At 41.4% G+C, this 19,318-nt stretch overlaps 3 protein-coding genes across 9 annotated transcripts; 2 read left to right on the forward strand and 1 right to left on the reverse strand.

The window, feature by feature from the left end:
• Positions 1-1,382: 1,382 nt before the first annotated feature.
• On the forward strand, positions 1,383-6,767 carry LOC102701267 (aspartic proteinase oryzasin-1). 3 transcript variants are annotated; one of them, XM_015837577.1, is made up of 14 exons: positions 1,383-1,437; positions 1,971-2,336; positions 2,441-2,501; positions 3,429-3,523; positions 3,609-3,721; positions 4,083-4,251; positions 4,325-4,364; positions 4,451-4,515; positions 5,143-5,256; positions 5,351-5,415; positions 5,592-5,748; positions 5,832-5,951; positions 6,145-6,233; positions 6,343-6,767. In XM_015837577.1, exons 2-14 carry the CDS (start codon positions 1,980-1,982, stop codon positions 6,425-6,427), a joined length of 1,530 nt encoding a protein of 509 aa, XP_015693063.1. In that variant the 5' UTR covers positions 1,383-1,437; positions 1,971-1,979; the 3' UTR covers positions 6,428-6,767. The 3 variants fall into 3 exon arrangements, with proteins under 3 accessions (XP_015693063.1, XP_006654801.2, XP_040380642.1); XM_006654738.2 differs by lacking the exon at positions 1,383-1,437 and adding an exon at positions 1,812-1,832 and having other exon boundaries at positions 1,968-2,336; XM_040524708.1 differs by lacking the exon at positions 1,383-1,437 and adding an exon at positions 1,812-1,832.
• A 1,647-nt stretch (positions 6,768-8,414) lies between these two features.
• LOC102709371 (WRKY transcription factor 42-like) lies at positions 8,415-12,904 on the forward strand. Of its 4 annotated transcripts, none has more exons than XM_040524304.1 (6): positions 8,415-8,824; positions 8,920-9,021; positions 10,544-10,711; positions 11,276-11,695; positions 11,795-11,908; positions 12,004-12,904. In XM_040524304.1, the coding sequence occupies exons 1-6, from the start codon at positions 8,516-8,518 to the stop codon at positions 12,664-12,666; spliced, it is 1,776 nt and encodes a 591-aa protein (XP_040380238.1). In that variant the 5' UTR covers positions 8,415-8,515; the 3' UTR covers positions 12,667-12,904. The 4 variants fall into 4 exon arrangements, with proteins under 4 accessions (XP_040380238.1, XP_040380239.1, XP_040380240.1 ...); XM_040524305.1 differs by having other exon boundaries at positions 11,279-11,695; XM_040524306.1 differs by lacking the exon at positions 10,544-10,711.
• Positions 12,905-14,956: 2,052 nt separating this feature from the next.
• On the reverse strand, positions 14,957-19,308 carry LOC102709651 (GTPase ERA-like, chloroplastic). 2 transcript variants are annotated; one of them, XM_015837316.2, is made up of 10 exons: positions 18,937-19,308; positions 18,626-18,771; positions 18,342-18,482; positions 18,142-18,255; positions 17,931-18,056; positions 17,567-17,665; positions 17,380-17,481; positions 17,076-17,156; positions 16,875-16,963; positions 14,957-15,197 (listed from the first exon to the last, which is right to left on the reverse strand). In XM_015837316.2, exons 1-9 carry the CDS (start codon positions 19,271-19,273, stop codon positions 16,877-16,879), a joined length of 1,233 nt encoding a protein of 410 aa, XP_015692802.1. In that variant the 5' UTR covers positions 19,274-19,308; the 3' UTR covers positions 14,957-15,197; positions 16,875-16,876. The 2 variants fall into 2 exon arrangements, with proteins under 2 accessions (XP_015692802.1, XP_006655597.2); XM_006655534.3 differs by lacking the exon at positions 14,957-15,197 and having other exon boundaries at positions 16,657-16,963.
• Positions 19,309-19,318: the final 10 nt, after the last annotated feature.

Raw genomic sequence — 19,318 nt, forward strand, 5'->3', positions numbered from 1 at the left:
AGAAAAAATTTTTTGGTAGCTACTTTTGTCTAGACAGCTGAATTTTTTTTGAGTCGGCAATGTTTTGGGGTCAACGAATCAAAGCCTGAGGATCTAAAATGACGTTTTCCTCGTTATGTAGTGAGATAATCCAAACCATCTAACGCAAAGCACGTGGAAACACTCCAACTAACAGTCTATCCAACAAGTCGTACAAAAACCTCATAGTTTTATTAGGTCCATCAATTTTATTTGCGATGTACCGATAATGTCACTGTTTAATGTTTATAGATGTTTTGTTAATTTTAATTTTAAGATATATCGGCCCTTCCTAAAAAAATACTTGTAGAAAATATATGTGTACGTTCAAACAAGAGATGAGGGTCGATCTGTGTTATGGGCCATGGGTTTAAACTGCAAGATAATACTCCATCCATTCTATAATATATTATAGACTATGTTAGGTTTATACTATGACAAACCATTTTAATCTTGACAAAACTTATAGAAATTTGGAATAATATTTAGAACACCAAATTAGTTTTATTAAGTATACAATTATATATTTTTTATAAATTTACATAAACTTAAATATATTTGATTTAAAACAAATAAAAAATATTTTATATAATATGAAAACCAATGGAGTACTTCATTGTTTGATAGTATCCATAAATTTTATGGATAAGCATCCCATCCATCATGGCATCATGCAATGTGCCTGTATCAAATAAACAATTGATTGAGACGAATAAAAAAGAAGTTTATGAACAAGTGGATAATACCACAACCCTTCCCAAGCACCCAACTACACGCTTTGCCTGTGTTCGGCGGTGGTATGGATAGGTTAATTTATTCTGACATGAAAAACATTCTTGTATATGATAATTAGTTAATTATTAATTATTAAAAATATAAAATAAATTAATAAGATTTTTAAAACAACTTTCTCATAGAAAATTTTTATAAAAAAAAACACTATTTAGTAGTTTGAGAAATATATGCACGTAAAACGAGAAAGAATAAGTTAGGTAAGTAAGCGAGGACGGCGAACACGGCGTTAAACAAATATACTACACCGTATACATAATTGAGCATAATTTCCCTAAGACTGAATGTACCTGCAAAATGTATTAATGAAAGCGCATTACTTCAAAGCAAAGAAACCATCAGATTCCTATCCAGGTACAGAAAATACGCACAAAAATTAAATACAGAGCCACGTACGTACGTATACCCACCACCCCCACCAGTTTGGGCCACTTCGCCGTGTGCGCCTAGCATTTCCCCACCCTGCGCACCCCGATCCAACGGCCGCGCATCCGCAGCAGGAGGATCGGACGGCTGGAAGCCCGGGTGGGCCCCACCGCAGCTCGCTTTTATATGCACCACCGCCCGTAGTGCTCGTCACGTCGGTTGCTGCTGCTGCTCTCCTCTCTCGTCGCCTCCCGTTTTCCGGTGAGCTCTCGTGGACTCCGCTTGACTGGATTGGGTGGGTAGGTGTTGGGGGGGGGGGGGGGGGATTTTGTGGTGTTCGTGTGGGTTGTGCTGTGGATCTGCTCGTTTCTGTGTGTTTGAGGGTAATCTGGGGTTTTTTTGGAAGTGTTTTTGTTGTTTTTGAGCCGTTTTCGTCTGGTGAAACACCCTGGATTCGATTGTTTTGGGGTCGTTTTCATCGGATTTTGCCCAGTGTGGGATTCTGATCGGTGTTTTTCTGTTTATGTTTTGGTGTTGATTTTATCGGTTAGTGCATCGAGGTTTTCTGCAACTGCTTCTCCCAATTTTTGTAGTTTTTTTTTTCGATTTTTCCCTAACCCAGCCTCTTGAGTGCGTGAGATTACTAATCAATGTTTGTAAGTTTTTTTTTTGATCCCGTATCCTCAGTCGCGTGTTCTAGTGGTTTTGCCACTATATTTTTCCGATCTAACTGCTAGCGAAAAATTTCTCATCGCGTTGTATTTGTTTTTGGTTTTTCTCGCGATTTGCAGCAGATCGCAACCATGGGAACCCGCGGCGTGGCCTTGGTGCTCCTCGGAGCCGTGCTGCTCCAAGCCCTCCTCCCCGCGTCGGCGGCGGAGGGGTTGGTGCGGATTGCGCTGAAGAAGCGGCCGATCGACGAGAACAGCCGCGTCGCCGCGCAACTCTCCGGCGAGGAGGGGGCGCGCCGGCTGGGCCTCCGCGGTGCCAACTCCCTTGGCGGCGGTGGGAGTGAGGGCGACATCGTGGCGCTGAAGAACTACATGAACGCGCAGTACTTTGGTGAGATTGGAATCGGCACTCCGCCGCAGAAGTTCACCGTCATCTTCGACACTGGCAGCTCCAACCTCTGGGTGCCATCATCCAAGTGCTACTTCTCGGTACGTCCCTGTTTGATGCACTGGTCAAGGGAATTTCTCTTATAGTCTGGTTTCGATTGCGACTTGTGCTAAGGGTGGATTTTTCTTGGTGTCGATTGATGCAGATTGCGTGCTTCTTCCACTCTCGCTACAAGTCGGGACAGTCAAGCACTTACCAAAAGAACGGTCCGTGTCTACTACTTGAATGCACTGAAAACTTGCCTCTTTTTGTTATTTACTCTTCAGCCGGTGACATATCTCATATGTCATGTTCAAATTTAACCTTTTATAGCACAATTATATTTTAATTGAAATGATGCTAGATGATACATTTATTTGGATTTTGGTGAGAGCAAAAAAATGTCTTTTCTAAAAAGAAAAATCGGATTTAATTTAAAGGACGCGAAATGGTAGATGGTAGGATTTTGGTGCCAATCCAGTTTGTGAGCTCGAAGTTAAGAGGCCTTACCTAAGTTATTAAAAAATACTCCCAAAAAGAGAGATGCATATATGCATTAAAAACTTACTCTTCTGCTTGGCGGTTAACAATTTAGTCCTTCAAAATTTCATTCATTTATGATGATAGTGAAAATCATTTTGCATCACAGAGTAACAGTATTTATGATGAAAGGAAAATAATTCTGCAGTGGTCGCCAACATCAAACAAAATTTGTGGTTCACTGTAACCGTACATACTTATAAAAAGGATCTGATGTTGATGTCGTGCCCACGTGCTGTAGCTTGATATTAATACGGTGTACATTCAGGGTTGAGGAATATTTTTGACAGTTTACAATCGCTGTCTCTGTTGAGCGCACTATTAAGATGTACTGAACCTAGAAATCTAACTAGAAGGACACCTGAAAATTTGTTATATTAATTCTAGCCCTTGAAACTTTAGTGAAATGCCATTAAAACATTACCAACCTTAACTTTCCGTCATATGAAGTTAACATTTTTTTCATGGGAAGTGGTATGATCATGTATTCTTCTAGTATACTGTTCATTGATTTTCTTTTGATTTGATTTGATTGACTAATGTCTGTAAATTTTGCTACCCGTAAGGAAATTGTTTGTTTGACAGTGCTGTTTTCTGTTGTTTCTTCCTTTCAGGAAAACCAGCTGCCATTCAGTATGGCACTGGTTCAATTGCTGGTTTTTTCAGCGAGGACAGTGTTACCGTAGGCGATCTAGTTGTGAAAGATCAGGTGTGTTATATATCTTGGTTAACTTGCTGTTTGTCTTTGATCATATTATACCAGATATTCTAATATTGTTGCTTCACTGCTTTAGGAATTCATTGAAGCTACAAAGGAGCCAGGTCTTACTTTCATGGTTGCCAAATTCGATGGTATTCTTGGCCTTGGATTTCAGGAAATATCTGTTGGAGATGCAGTACCTGTGTGGTAAGACAACCTGGCTTAAGAGGCCTTGATTGTTTATTTCTCAGTGGTTCACACTGAACAGTAGAAGCTATTTTTCTGTATGTATGATATATCTGTAGTGGCGTGGCATCCTAGATATTGACCTTCTAAATAACACAATAAGCTACCTTCATTCTACTAAAGCTACATGCATCAAAATATTTGGCTGATTTGTTTCATATTTATGTTTTATGTTTTGTCACTAACTAGTTGGACATTTTGCCGCATTTATCATGATAATTAGATTTGGATTTTACTTATTAGATATCAGTATCTCATAAGAATATAAGATATCTACTTATTGAATACACTGCCTCATAAAATACGGATGTATAAATCACAGGTATAAGATGGTAGAGCAAGGTCTCGTCAGTGACCCTGTTTTCTCTTTCTGGTTCAACCGACATTCTGATGAAGGAGAGGGTGGTGAAATTGTGTTTGGAGGAATGGATCCTAGCCACTACAAGAGCAATCATACATATGTTCCAGTCACTCAGAAGGGATATTGGCAGGTTGGTCCTGTTTCTGCCTTATGTCTGTACTGTTTTGGATATTTGATGTAAAGTGTGCATTGACTTTGTGCAGTTTGAGATGGGTGATGTGTTGATTGGAGGAAAGACCACAGGTACTGACTCTCTTATTTGTTTTCCAGGTCTAATCTGTTTAAGTTAATATTAACCTTATTCATTGTCTCACCGTTGCTTTTATCAGGATTTTGTGCTAGCGGCTGTTCAGCTATAGCAGATTCTGGAACTTCATTGCTTGCTGGCCCCACAGTACGTTATATGGGCTTTTGTTTATATTTACGTAATTAATGATGGGCTACTTTTTCCAAAACAGTATATTGAATCTAGGAAATGCGAGATATCAGTTTTATTTACTTCCAAGCAATTGTTTTGATGAGCCTTGCTAAACCCAACACATACTTGTACGTTTTCTTATGAGCTGCAAAATTTGCACACCGAGCACCTATTAGGGTGCTTATTAATTGTGGTAATATAGTACTACAGTATATCTATGTGCAAGAATCTATGCTTGTGCCCTTTTTTTATTGATGTACAAAGCGAAAACAGTAACATTTTTCTCTTCTTGGATCACCTTTGGAAGCTTTTGGTCATGTTAGGAGTCCTTTGCCCTATCATGTCTTGTTTTGTGTATATATGTAGTGTTGTTAATGTAGCATGTACAATATGAGTGATTCCTGATAAACTATGCCACTGCTCAATCCATTGCTTTGTACATACTAAACAAGTAGAATATATATAAATAGGGGACACCAATTTGGTCTAATGTGTGCCTGCTTTCCATGCTCATCCTTACAATGTTCATATTTTCCTATTTGTTATTAATTTCCAAATTTTCAATGAGTGGTTGTAGTTCACAAGTTAATACAATCATTACAGGCCATAATCACTGAAATCAATGAGAAGATCGGTGCTACTGGGGTAGTCAGCCAAGAGTGCAAGACAGTTGTTTCTCAATATGGACAACAGATTCTAGATCTGTTGCTTGCAGAGGTTTGTAGATCACCTAAAAATTCTATTCTCTCCTTCGTATAATGGTTATTGTTGGTGCTTAGAAATTGAAGTTACTTGTTGTATTATGTTGCAGACACAACCAGCAAAAATCTGCTCCCAGGTTGGTCTGTGTACTTTTGATGGTACACATGGTGTTAGGTGAGGACTGCAAATCCTCTTTTAATTGTCAGAGCATGTATAATATGATATTTTTATTTTCACTGGGCTAACAGTTGTGATGTCCAGTGCTATTAATTGTGACTACTCTGATTTGAGGTATCTCTGTGGGCATTCTTTACATATTTTTTCCTTTTCCATGTGATATATGAACACAGTGCTGAAATTAAGAGTGTAGTGGATGATGAAGCTGGGAAATCAAATGGTCTCCACAGCGACGCCATGTGCAATGCCTGTGAGATGGCTGTTGTATGGATGCAGAACCAACTTGCACAAAACAAGACTCAGGATCGCATCCTGAATTACATTAACCAGGTGAGCTTAGTAACTTCTGCTACAAGGCCATTGTACTTGTAAGGGTGGTACTTTTGTGTTGCATAACTGTATCAATTTTGCAGCTCTGCGACAAGCTCCCAAGTCCCATGGGAGAATCATCTGTGGACTGTGGCAGCCTTGCATCCATGCCTGAAATTGCCTTCACCATTGGAGGCAAACAGTTTGCACTCAAACCAGAACAGGTGCGATGATTTCTTTATGTTTCCTCTTCTTTTCCTCCCTTCTGCCATCTAGATTACCTGACAATTTTAGCAACCCTCCAATCTGCACATCAAACTAGAGGACATGCTTTCCATCCCATCTAGTTTGTTTAGATATTATTTGCAACTCGCAATAGCTTAAGCATGCAACTATTATGTTGTTTTGGTTGCGCAGTATATTCTTAAGGTTGGTGAAGGACCTGCTGCCCAGTGCATCAGTGGATTCACAGCCATGGACATCCCTCCTCCTCGTGGTCCTCTCTGGTAAGCCACGCACTCCCAAACCCTTTGAATTAGCACTGAAAGAATCTCTGGTTTTCGCCCCTCTTGATCTTTGAGTTTCTGAATGACTGACTGCACACAACAATTGCAGGATCCTGGGTGATGTTTTCATGGGTGCCTACCATACCGTGTTTGACTACGGCAAGATGAGGGTTGGCTTCGCGAAGTCGGCCTAAAGGCGCCGTTACTTGCCTAATGACGAGGTGGACGCATACGCCGAGAGAAGACCTTAGCCTTTTTAACTTTGCATATTTTATCCGGCGATGTGTATATATATATATGCATGAACATGTTACGTTGTCCCAGGCCTGAGATGGCGCCCGTCGGTTTTAACTTGGCAAGAATGTCTCGGACCAGTACAGTGTTCGAATTCTCGGTACTGATCATGGATAGTTGTTAACATAATTCTCGTACTGATCAAGAATAGCTGTCGACTTGTGATAATATGTGCACTGTGTGTTGTGACTGAACTGCATGATGGTAATGTGCTAGTAAGTCTATGCATGTTCAATCTGATCCTATATTCCTATGGACTATGGTTTCAACTTGTGATGCCATCCCAGGATTTTTTTTTTCTTTTAACAAGAGAGGATGAGGCACTCCTCCCATTTCCATTGATCAGCAATGGCAGCCATAGTAGGTCTCCACACCATTCACATATTACAGAACACCTCTAGCAGCTTTCTTCATGGCTGCAAAACTTGAGACTTCGAAACATCTCGTTTTACTGTTCATCATCTTGTGACGTAACTGACGGCACAGATCCTCCTCTCTCATGGCAAACAGATGGGCTTCTTTAGGATTTTCAAAGGAAGTAGTTCAATTCCTCTATTTTTCCTCTGAAAATCCTTTGAACCGAATAGGATTTTTAAAGGAAATAGTTCAATTTCTCTATTTTCCCTTTGAAAATCCTTCGAACCGAATGGGATTTTCAAAGAAAATAGTTCAATCCCTCTATTTTCCCTTTAAAAATCCTTCGATCCGAATAGACCCTTAATTGAAAACTTTAATATGGATGCCAAGTAATGTTTTCATTTACAAAAAAACTTTGATATGGAAAGCCACTACATTCAAGTTCTCCATAATCTGATACTATAAGAGCGAGTTTAATACTATAGCCCATTGCTAGCTCCAATTAATCTATAGTCAATAGTCAGTTCATACAATATTTATCTATAAAACATTAATACATGATCCTACATGTCATACACACACCGCGTCTTGGAGCACGTGATATAGCTAACTATAAATTAGTAGTCTATTGTCTTCTCTCTCATCTCTTATCTCTTTAAAATATGTTTATAGCTGACTTATAGTTACTATTGTACCTGCTCTGATCCGATAGGCACCTTCATAGGTGTTTTTTTGGATTATTGGTTGGCTAAAAACCCACTACCCTTTGATATTTCCGTAATTACACACCTTGTCACCGCTTACTCCCAAAATAGTTTAAGGCATTCGAGAATCTAGTCATACAAACATAGTAATTTAGTCTATCCAATAATCTAATAAACAAACATATTAGAGTTTATTCTCCTTTAGCTTATTGTAATTCAGTTTATAGTAATCTAGCTTAATAATACAACTTACAGTAATCCTAAGCGAAAACAAACAGCACCTTAATTAATACACCGTTTGGCGTATTTTCCGCAACTGGGCAACCAGCGAACCTAAGGCCCTTAGGCGACTGAGCAGACGACTGACAAACCAAGCTGGTCATCGCTAACCGAAAATAGGCGACGAGGGCTATTTTCCTCCCGTTTTTCGGATCACGACTCGCTCGCGAACGCGAGTCGCAGCAGCGAGTTGACCATTTCGATCGACGACATGCCGGATCGACCATGCATAGAATTCTCTCTCCTCGCCGGAGAGAGAGTCCGGATCGCGTCTGGACTTTGGACTTGCTTGGACGCATGCCTGCCTCCCACGAGCTAGCGCTAGCTCCGTCCACCCATCCATGGCGGGGGCTCGCTGTCCCACCACCACCGTCTCTGGTCAACGGTCACCCAGCAGCTAGCAGTGCGCCCGGACGGAACGATGGACTCGATCGCTCAGATCGATCGGGGAAGACGTCGCGTCTCCACGTACCGCACGCCACGTGTACCCTCCGCGCCTCCTTATATACGCCCATCGACTCGGCCGGGGTGCCCTGGTCGTCTTCCTCCCTCCGTTCCTCTTCGTCGTCCGGTCGCTGATCCGCACGTACGTCGCCGGCGCGCGGTTGGGGTAGATGTTATGTGACCGAGTCCGGGAGGAGAATTTCAATGGAGTCGGTCTACTTGGGCGTGAAGAGGAAGAACGTCGTCGTGGGCGGCGGCGTCGACGGCCGCCGGGAGCTGCCGCCGTTGGTGCCTCCGTCGGCGGTGGCGGCGGCGGGGCTGGGGTATGGCGGGATGACGAAGGAGGGGGCGTATCAAGAGCGGAGGGCGGTGGTGGCCGGCGAGATGGACTTCTTCAAGACGGCCGAGAAGCGAGGGGAGAGGAAAGAGCCGCCGCCGCTGGCGCCGGCGGCAGGACACGCCGGGGCTTCGCCGGACGATCTCAACCTCAACCAGGACGACCTCACAATCAATGTATCTATCCATATTTCATATCAGTTTGATGCGTGATGGTTTGATCGATTAATTTCCATTGATGTGGTTGTGATCGATGTTTCTTCGTGTCGCAGATGGGATTGCATATTGGGCGGAGGAGGAACAGCGGCAGCGAGGAATCCACCGTCGACGACGGCGCATACTCCGACGAGGATTACCGGGAAGCCAAAGCTACGGTGAGGAACACTTGCAAATCAATTGAGATCTCTCTTTACAACATGGACGGTTAGTTTGATGTTTTCTCATAGTGTACACAGAGCCCTAAAGGTATTTTTTTTCAAAATAAATGTTAAATAAGAGTCGTTTTCGTTAATTGGTTCTTCTGTTTTTAATCGATGACGTGGTTGACTTTTTTAAAAATGATATTTAATTATTTATCATATTTATATATACTTTTATTGAATATTGTATTTTGTATGGTTTTTTTGTCTGGATTTGCTTTAATAATTTATGTATCTTGACCTTTTTTCCATACTATAAGAATTGCCTTAGCTTTTCCTTCACTGTACCCAATTAAAGCTCCTTGCTCACTATATTTTGTAGAAGAAACAACATGTACCATTGGATTCAACCTTAAGAGCATTTGTAACGGGCTTATCTAAATTTTATTATCCATATTTGAATGATAATCGAAAATAGATTCTCTATTCATGTCATATATCACTCCAACAGAACATTCATATTGCATAACCACACCCTCTCATGTTGATATTGCTCTCTCATCTTGTGATTAAATGTTGGGATATGGATAGATGAGAGAAAATATCCATACTTAAAGTTTCTAATAATGCTCTATTTTGGATAATGAGATATATGACTGCTTGAACCTTTTTTCTCCTCACATTATTTATTTTTAGGATAAATGATATGATAGATGATTTCTTGGTTTGCTCTAGTTGCCTATTCTTCTCAAATAGTAGGAAAGTTTTTCTGTTTTTCTGGGCCGCCCAAAGACTTAGAGCTAGAGTTTTCGCTTTTGGCTTTCCTTTCCTTTTATCTACGATTTTCTCATTTACACATGGAACTGTACTCTCCTAGCTATGTCTCACTCGAGTGAATAACTTTCGAGAGCATTCCATCACTTTTTCAACGACTTTCACTTCCTACACAATCAATGATACATATAAGTAAAACATGCTTAAAACACTTAATATAAATTAAATAATAATAAAAAATAATATGAATAGTCAAACATATACTTAAAAAAATTAATGGTATCGATTATAAAAAATTTGTGGTGAATAACTTATTTGTTTTTACCTAGAATTATAAAATCTAGATTATTAAGTCATATCCCCGTAAGCTAAATTATTATAATTTAGAGTAGAATAATCAATAATTTGTTCATTTTCTTGGATATATCACTGGAGGACTGGATTATTGAGTTTGAAGGCTTGAGTCTACAAGAGCAAGTTTAATAGTATAGGCAACTGTTGGCTCTAAATTATTTAGAGCTAACTTAATAGCTAATTCATACAATAGTCATATACTACATAATTAGTATCCGGTCCCACCTGTCATACACATATGTTTTGGAATACGTGCTGTAACTGAATGCAAATCTATAGTCCGCTACTCTTCTCTCTTCTCTCTTATCTCCTTAAAATATGATTATAGCCAGCTTATAGTCTACTATTTTACCTGCTCCTAAGAAACCGAAGGAAGCATCTGACCATAGTTTCCTTCTCATCGTATCAGCTTGCAATTACCAAATCTGAGCTTGGACGAGTCAGCGACGAGAATAAGCAGCTCAAGAACATGCTGAACAACATGAATACAAAGTACAACTCCCTCAAAATGCAGTTCGCATTAATGCAACAAAGGATTAACCAAAAATCCAGCCTCGTCCCTCCAATCCACCACGAGGTAATTAAGCACTAAGTGATTGCACGCGGCAACAATTGTTTTATTATTTAGATTCTTTTTATTCCGCAAAATATAACCTCTCAAAACTTATTCTTAGATCCAAACTTTTTAGCCGTGCTAAACAATAATTTAGCCAAATAACATTGTCAAGTTATGGACACTGTCACGGTATAATCAGTGGACGTGACATAGCATCTGTCGTACTACCTTCGTCTCATAATAACTTTATTTTTTAGTATTTTAATACGATGTTTTGATTCTTCGTCTTATTTAAAATTTTTACGATTAATATTTTTATTGTTATTATATGATAAAACATGAATAGTACTTTATGCGTGAATAATTTTTTTTAAGTTTTTTATAAATTTTTTAAATAAAATAAATGGTCAAACATTAGACACGGGAAAATAAAAAATGAAGTTATTATGGGACAGAAGTAGTACCAGTTTGGCCAAATCAATATTCAGATTTAAAATAATTTTTTAAGATGACAAGTTTTTAAAAATAAGAAGCAAAAATGTTCAAAATAGCTAAAAAGAACTCCATCGATGTGACTAATGGCAGCAGCTTGTTGATCCGGAGAAGGAGCAAGAGGGGAGCCAACAGCAGCAGCAGCAAATACCAAGGCAGTTCATCAGCCTCGGCTCCGCGGTGCTACAAGGCGACGTCGAGGCGCCCCACTCGGTCGGCGCCGGCAACCCCGACGCGGCGGTGCCGCCGGCGATGATGCCGTTGCCGCATTTCGACCACCACCACCACCACCCCATCCACGGGAGGGAGAGGGGTGGCAGCCCGGTGGAGGCCGACCACCACCACCGTCACCATCAGCAGGAGCAGCAGCCGCAGCAGTTGCCGCCGCAGAGCTGGCTTCCCGCCGACAGGGCGCCCAAATTCCTCCCCGGCAAGGGCCCTGAGCCCGTCGCGGAGGCCGCCACCATGCGCAAGGCACGCGTCTCCGTCCGAGCTCGCTCCGAGGCTCCCATGGTAAGTGCTCGATGCCTCGATCACGTTACGTTCAGCTAGCTCTAGGTTCTTCTGCGTGCATGGCTGTTTGTGGTGAGATGTCGAGATGATCGCTTGCAGATCAGCGATGGATGCCAGTGGAGGAAGTACGGACAGAAGATGGCCAAGGGGAACCCTTGCCCCCGCGCGTATTACCGGTGCACCATGGCCGCCGGCTGCCCGGTGCGCAAGCAGGTGCGTGCAGGATCGCCGGAGCACGAGCCCATTTTGCTGTGTCGTCGGCGGCAATGGCGTGTTGCTGATGTGGACGCATGCTGTCATGGGCGCAGGTTCAGAGATGCGCCGAGGACAGGACGGTGCTGATTACGACGTACGAGGGGCACCACAACCACCCGCTGCCGCCGGCGGCGATGGCGATGGCGTCGACCACGGCGGCGGCGGCGTCCATGCTGCTGTCCGGCACCATGCCGAGCGCGGACGGCAGCCTCATGGCGGGGTCCAACTTCCTGGCGCGCGCCGTGCTGCCGTGCTCGTCGACCGTCGCGACCATCTCGGCGTCGGCGCCGTTCCCGACCGTCACGCTCGACCTCACGCAGCAGGCCTCGCCGTCGTCGTCCACGCAGCCGCCGCGCCCGGAGCCCGCGCAGCTCCAGGCGGCGCTCGCGGAGGCCGCGCGGCCGGTGGCGCTGCCCCAGCTGTTCGGGCAGAAGCTCTACGACCAGTCCAAGCTCTCCGCCGTGCAGGCGGTGGCCGGAACCAAGGGGTCCGACGGCGGTGCGCTTGCCGACACCGTGAACGCCGCGACGGCCGCGATCGCGTCGGACCCCAACTTCACCGCGGTGCTCGCCGCGGCGCTAACGTCGTACATAGGCAGTAGCAGCGGCAGCGGCGGTGGCGGCGCCGGCGGGAGCAGCGGCACGGTGCAGCTGCCGTCGAGCGGCGGCGGCGATAGCTGTAGTAGAGACGACAAGGTAGGAGAGCAAAACAGCTAAACTTTTTTGGCTAGCTGCAGTTTTTGTTTGCTTGCTTCAAGTTTCGTTTGGTTTGCTCGTAGTTTAGTTTGATCAATTTTGTTTTGAGTTTTAGATTAGTTTGATCAATTTTGTTTTGAGTTTTAGATTAGTTTGATTCGGTTTTGAATTGTGCAGCCACACCAAGGCTGGGCTGAGAAATTTTGGTCTGTTCAATTGTTTTTTGGTGAATTTTAATTATGGAATCAATTTGGAGTAACAGTTTTGTTTTGAGAGCAAGTACCATAGCATGAGTTAGTAGGCTCCAAAATATGCCATGTCATCAAAATCCTACATGGAGGGGAGATAATTGGGAAGAGAGAGAAAAAAGACTCTTTATATGGCGTCGGGCACTAGCGCCCACTCCAACGTAGATTGCATGGAAATAGAAAATAACAATAAAGAAAATAAATTGTGTGGGTCCCATAGCATGTTCATAGATTAGATGCGGCTTCTCTTCTCTATCGATGCTTGGACCAAGGATAATTTATAGTTTGTTTGTAGCCAGCATAATGTATGAGCTGACTTTAATTTTACCGTTGTTGCTGACATGGAGAAGTTTTGAAACTGGTAGTTAGCTCTACTATTGATCTTGCTCGGACCATTCGCTTGCAATTTACAAGATATGATACACTTCTGAGTAGTGAGTACCAAGAACAAATAGATGTTGGTTGTTCAGGCCTTTTTTTAGAAAATTTACAAACATATCATTATAATTTTGTAAAGTTAAAGATATGTCATTGTATCTTAATGACATATGAGACTGTATGAGTCAATGACATGTGGATCATGATGACATATCTTTAATTTTATAAAGTTATAATGATATCCTTACAATTTAAAAAAAGGTTTTAGCTCATCGAGAGGTGGACATTCAGTCAAACCGAACAATTCGACATTGACCTTTGATATTCGAGTAAATTCGGGTCATCATGCACTCAAGGGTGCTCAGTTCTAGGAAAAAGAAAGAAAGACGGGGCACTTCAGCCTCATCATGACCAAAAATCATAACTAAAAGAATCACAAAAACTTCCAACCAATTTAGAGATGAAAAAGTCGCAAAGAAAAATCATCTGGCACAACTGCCGATCGAAGTGAAGGATGCCAACTGTCTGTATCTAGAGAAGATGACGGTTCTTAGGTCAGTTGGATAATAAATAGGATGTTATATAGATATTTTTGATGATGTGATAACTTATTAATAAAGACTGAGATAAAATGAGTTTTAAGCAAGTTCAATAGTATAGCCAACTACTAGCTCAAATTTATCTATAGTTAATCTAATAGCCAATTCATACAACAATTACCTATAAAGCATTAATACATGGTCTCACATATCATACACACACTGCGTCTTAAAGCCCGTGCTGCAGCTGACTACAAATTAGTAACTCACTACTCTTCTCTCTCATCTTTTATCTCTTTAAAATATGTTTATAGCCAGTTTATAGCCAGTTTATAGCCAGGCTATAAGCTGACTATATGCTTACGTGGAGGAGAGAGTGAATGGGAGAGAGTGTAAGCAGGCTGTTAGCTTGTAGCCAGCTTGGGCACAGGAACCAAGAAACTCTGTGAGAGTGACATGTGGGTCCTGCATTAATGATGAAGAGCTAACTAGTACATGGGTGGCTAAGAGAAGGCTATAAGACGCTTGTTGGCTATATTATTAGCCTTGCTCTTATGGAGATAAAACCTTATATACACAGTTAACTAGACAGCTTATGTCTTGCATGTAACCTAGAAAACAACAATACATAAAACTACGCATTGAGAAATGGATGTTTTATCCTAGTTTCAAACTTTTTAAGATGACATGTCACTCTACATAATTATGTCCATAAAACTTATATTGAGGATGCTCTTAGGCACCGACTAGATCTGGAGGCGTGACCACGCCACTGGCTTGAGCGGGGGAGGCATGGCTACTAGCCGCCATCACATCCAGAGAAGGTGGTGGTTTCTGGACGATGACTAGATCTAGAGAAGATACGCCACGGGTAAGCTGGAGTGGAGGAGGAGGTGTGACAACCCCGTGCGACCATAGGCTGCACCTAGAGAAGAAGACATTAGGAGGTGTGTTAACTAGAGAGGAGTAGTGAAGGATGAGGTGATGACGTTGGTGAATAGGTGGTTGGATATGTGAGGGTGAGAAGAGGAGAGTGAGAGATAGGTCTAGGTCTATTTTACCAGGCCAATTGGGCTTGCCTATTATAGGCTTAAAGCGAATTGACCAAACAAAATTTTATTATATTAATAAGTATAGCATATGAAATGTTCTTTCAGCCCCCGTCGAACAAACCGTTCGTATCAATTTGACTTTGAGAAATTCGTTGGCCGCACGCATTGCGAGGCGTGGAGTCAAATTTCGTGGTTTCGTTGTCCCGCACAGAGCATAATCACGTTTTGACATTTTAGTGGTCGCCGTTGAATCGGCAGAAGAACAATTGCTGATCTCGTCACGCTGCGACTTGTTCGGCTTGCAAACTCGTGCCATCACGAACGAACTGACCGTCCTGTAGAAAATTAAACAAGAACTGCTCAAGAACCAGGAATACTTAGGTGTGAGCAATGTTAGTCATCAGTTGAAGAAATTTTGCTAGTCAGTTGGCCCCGTTCATTTTGGGAAAATTAACCATTTGGCACTCTTATAAATGCAATTAATCCTATGTGTCTATGATATATGGGACCGATATGACATGTGAGTCTGGGAGTGGCAAAATATTAAGACCACTCATAAGAGTAGCAAATAGTTAAATGCCCCGTTCATTTTAGACGGCAGATGATGGTGAAGGATAGATTATTCAGACTTATGCAAAATATTGAAAATGGATTAAAAGTATTTTTTTAAAAAAATATAGAAAGATATATGAAAAACTGTGTTGTTTAAAATTTCGGGAACTGTGCCCTCGGTAATACAGCAGACTGGAGAAGCAGGGCAACTACAACCAGGCTTCCGAAACCGTGTATCGAGCTGTTATTGCCACCCGCCGGTAGGCGTGGTAATTGCGAAATCCGTGAAAACCACGACAAATTTATGTTCAAACAATTTGAATTTAAACTCCACATTTTTCATGGTTTTCTCGACAAAATCATGCTATTTCGGACGATTATCGTGCAGTTTTGGTAGAAAATTGTGGCCAGTTGAGTCCGAGGAAAGATAAAATAATCCTAAAATATTTAAAAAGATTATCAAAAATAGGAAATAACTACTATGGTACATGAAGGGCATATTAGTTGGTAAATAAAAAAGTTCGGCATGACCTTTGTTAAAAGTTTAACAGTCAAATAATTATAAATGATAATTCATAATTGAGCAATCAATATACAACAAAGTAAATATTTATAATTTATGCATGTACCATAATACAATACAAATAGTAGAAATATTATAGTGGCTAGTATATGCTATCAATTACTTCGAATTAACCTATTGATAATATTGCAAAATGATACATTCAACTTATTAGACATTAGATATTTGAACCAATCAATTTTCCCTTCAAAGAATTGCTTTGAAATGTCTATAATATATTTCTAGTACCAATATATAGATTCCACAAGAAATATTACACACAAATAAATTGACAAACTTCACATTTTATGATTTATAGTATTTCCCCCTCAAACATACTTTTATTTTCCTCATATTTAGTCAGCTTTGGCTTCCAATTTGATCATAGCAAACTTATTTTTCGTAAAATTTCATCACCAAACAGGTTTTACAAATCCATAGATACAACCACAAATTTTATGATTTTTTCACAATTATTTTTCAAATTTTTTGAATTAGATTAAAATTTGTATGAACCAAACTGCTGGTAACCACTATCGTGCCTCAGCGGTTCGGCGGTTACTGGCAGTTTTGGGAACCCTGTCCCCTGAGCACAAGAGGTTTGATCAAAGAATCATACCTACAAGCAGTGCTAGTTTGCCATATGAACTACTAACTGTTGGCTTTCAAACATCGAATGATACAGACTACAGCTATGCATTCTATTAGAATAAACCAGCTCCATGATACATCAAATGTACACCTATAATAGAGCGGCACACAAAATTTTGTGAGAGGACCTCAGTAACAGATGAACTAATTTGACCTTCACTCAACACCTCATTCATGCAATAAAATGAAACTAAGAGAAAAAAGGTAAACTATTCCTAGTTGTAACAGCCAGTAACAACAATCTCACAGTCATAGTGCTCGGATCTCCCCTCCATAACCATAGCGCTTCAAAAGAAGTTCATCCTGCCGCCAATTTTCCTTCACCTTGACCAATATCTGCCCAAGATATAAATATATTTGACATTAAGAATTGCTCAGAACAGAGCCACAAGGGAGATCAGAACTTCACAGCTACCAAACTACCAAACAAAGGAGGCACAGTTATCACCTCAAGATAAACCTTCTTTTGTAGGAAGTCCTCGATATCAAGCCTTGATGCTGTTGCCAACATCTTTATCGCTTTCCCATCCTGGAGTTACCAAACAAGTTACCGAAACATCTCACTTAAAACAATGAAACTATGATGAGTTTAAAAACCTCCTTCATTCTCCACAAAGATGCATCCCACGTTATGGCATTCTCCTTTGCAATACTCAACTTTAACTTAAAAAAGATGAACTTAAACTGATGCTACAACCACAATAATCCTGAAGTATTCAAGCACACACAGGTACTGTTTTGCTATTTTTTACCTTCCCAAGTATAATGCTTCTTTGTGATTCCTTCTCGACGAGTATCTCAACTTGGATAAAATCCTTGGCGGTAGGCCTGCTTTTGTAACTTACAACATTAACCTGTCATAAACAAAGTTGCCCATCAGACTGACAAGCTAGCAGAAGATGCCACACAAAACTGATAGGAGCAAGCACCCAAAGATACCTGACATGCATATGGAATTTCCTGCCGGTATTGAAGAAAAATCTTTTCCCTCACTATTTCCCCCACAAAAAATCTCTCAGGGTGTTCACTAGCTATGTCCTGAAACAAAAATAACATGAGCAAATATATCTGATATCTTGTATTATCAATATTTATTAGCCACAGCTAAACGTCAAAGCATACATGAGGGATATCAAGAGTAGCAGTAGATCATCTGAGGAACAAACATAACTGCACATGGCAAAGGCATGTATTGTAGTCACAATATGGTTTTCTGGTTTACATGAATAAAGATAAAATGGTCTCCGATACTAAGAAACTCTTGCAGAAATAGAATAGAACTCGTCATCATATGCACTGATACCTTCGGGTAGTAAGCAGGCCCAAGAGGGAGCTTTGACAATATCCACTCCTTGATATCATCCACTCCATGCCCAAATTTAGCACTTATAGGTATAACATCATCAGCATTAGTGAATTTCTGATACCACTGTGAAAAGAGTAGTCAGTAAATCAGGCCATGGAACTAGCGGAAAACACAAAAATCATTTCCCAGTTTTTGTATTAGAATTTACCTCAAGTCTCTTTGCAATTTCTCCTGTCTTTATGCGATCTTTCTTGTTTAGTACCAACAGTACTGGAAGTTCAGTATCCTTTTTTCCCACGCCTTCTTCCAGCATTTCATCAATCTATAAGTGCAAAGGTTAAAACACTCTGTAGATTGACAGAATCAAAGTAAATCATATTTTGCCTTCTTTTTCCATGTTGATAATACCTTTTCAGGCATTTTGCAAGCATCAACAACAACAAGAACACAATCTGCACTGCCAACAGCACTCCTAACATTCTTCATCATCATTGTGTCTAGCTTATGCATTTCCTTTTTAATAACACCAGGAGTGTCATAAAGTATTATCTGCAAACTAAATGATAACTCAGATTAGCAGAATAGCAGTGAGAAATTAACATTCCCCCATATCTTAGTCTAGAAGCCCAAAAGGAATATTAATTTGCATTGGATTGACTTCTATAAAAGCTTTAGAAACTAAAAGGTGATACCTGGTATTCTGGTTCAGAACATATACCAAGAATGCGGTGCCGTGTAGTCTGCGGTTTGTCGGTCACAATCGAAAGTTTCTGACCAACAATTTGGTTAATCAGGGTGCTCTTACCAACATTTGGTTTTCCCAATACAGCAACATAACCTGTGGCAACATGGCATGGCAATATTACAACAACATGACAATTATTCAGCCGCGTGATAGTTTCATTTGCAGATTATTATAAATAAAAAAACCATTCTTTCTGAAGAATGTTAAAAATATTTTGTAAAGAGGCATAGTACATTGCACAGAAGTCAGAAGCCTCACCGCTGCGGTGGTTGGCACAATGAGAGGTGCCTAGCTCCTCCGACTCGTACTCGTCGAGCAGACACAAGCTCCGGTCCGGCTTCTCGATGAGCTCCAGACGCGGCCTCGCCGTCACCGCTGCCGCTTCTTCTTCTTCTTCTTCCTCCTCCTCCTCCTCCACTGCTGAGTACGCCATACTCCCACCGGATACAACCCCAACCCTGCACTTAAGCGTCGAGGCGCGGGTGCAGATCTCTCGGGACGCACACGGAGGAAACGAACGCGGTGGCGGTGGAGCAGCTCTACGGGAGAGACAAGGCGGCGGCGCGGCGAGCCGGAGCGCGAGGCCTAGCTCCATGCCTCTGGTGGAAGCAGCTCGGGAGTGGCAGTGCGGCTTGCAGCC

The sequence above is a fragment of the Oryza brachyantha genome, chromosome 5, assembly GCF_000231095.2.
Source record: "Oryza brachyantha chromosome 5, ObraRS2, whole genome shotgun sequence".
NCBI lineage: Eukaryota > Viridiplantae > Streptophyta > Magnoliopsida > Poales > Poaceae > Oryza > Oryza brachyantha.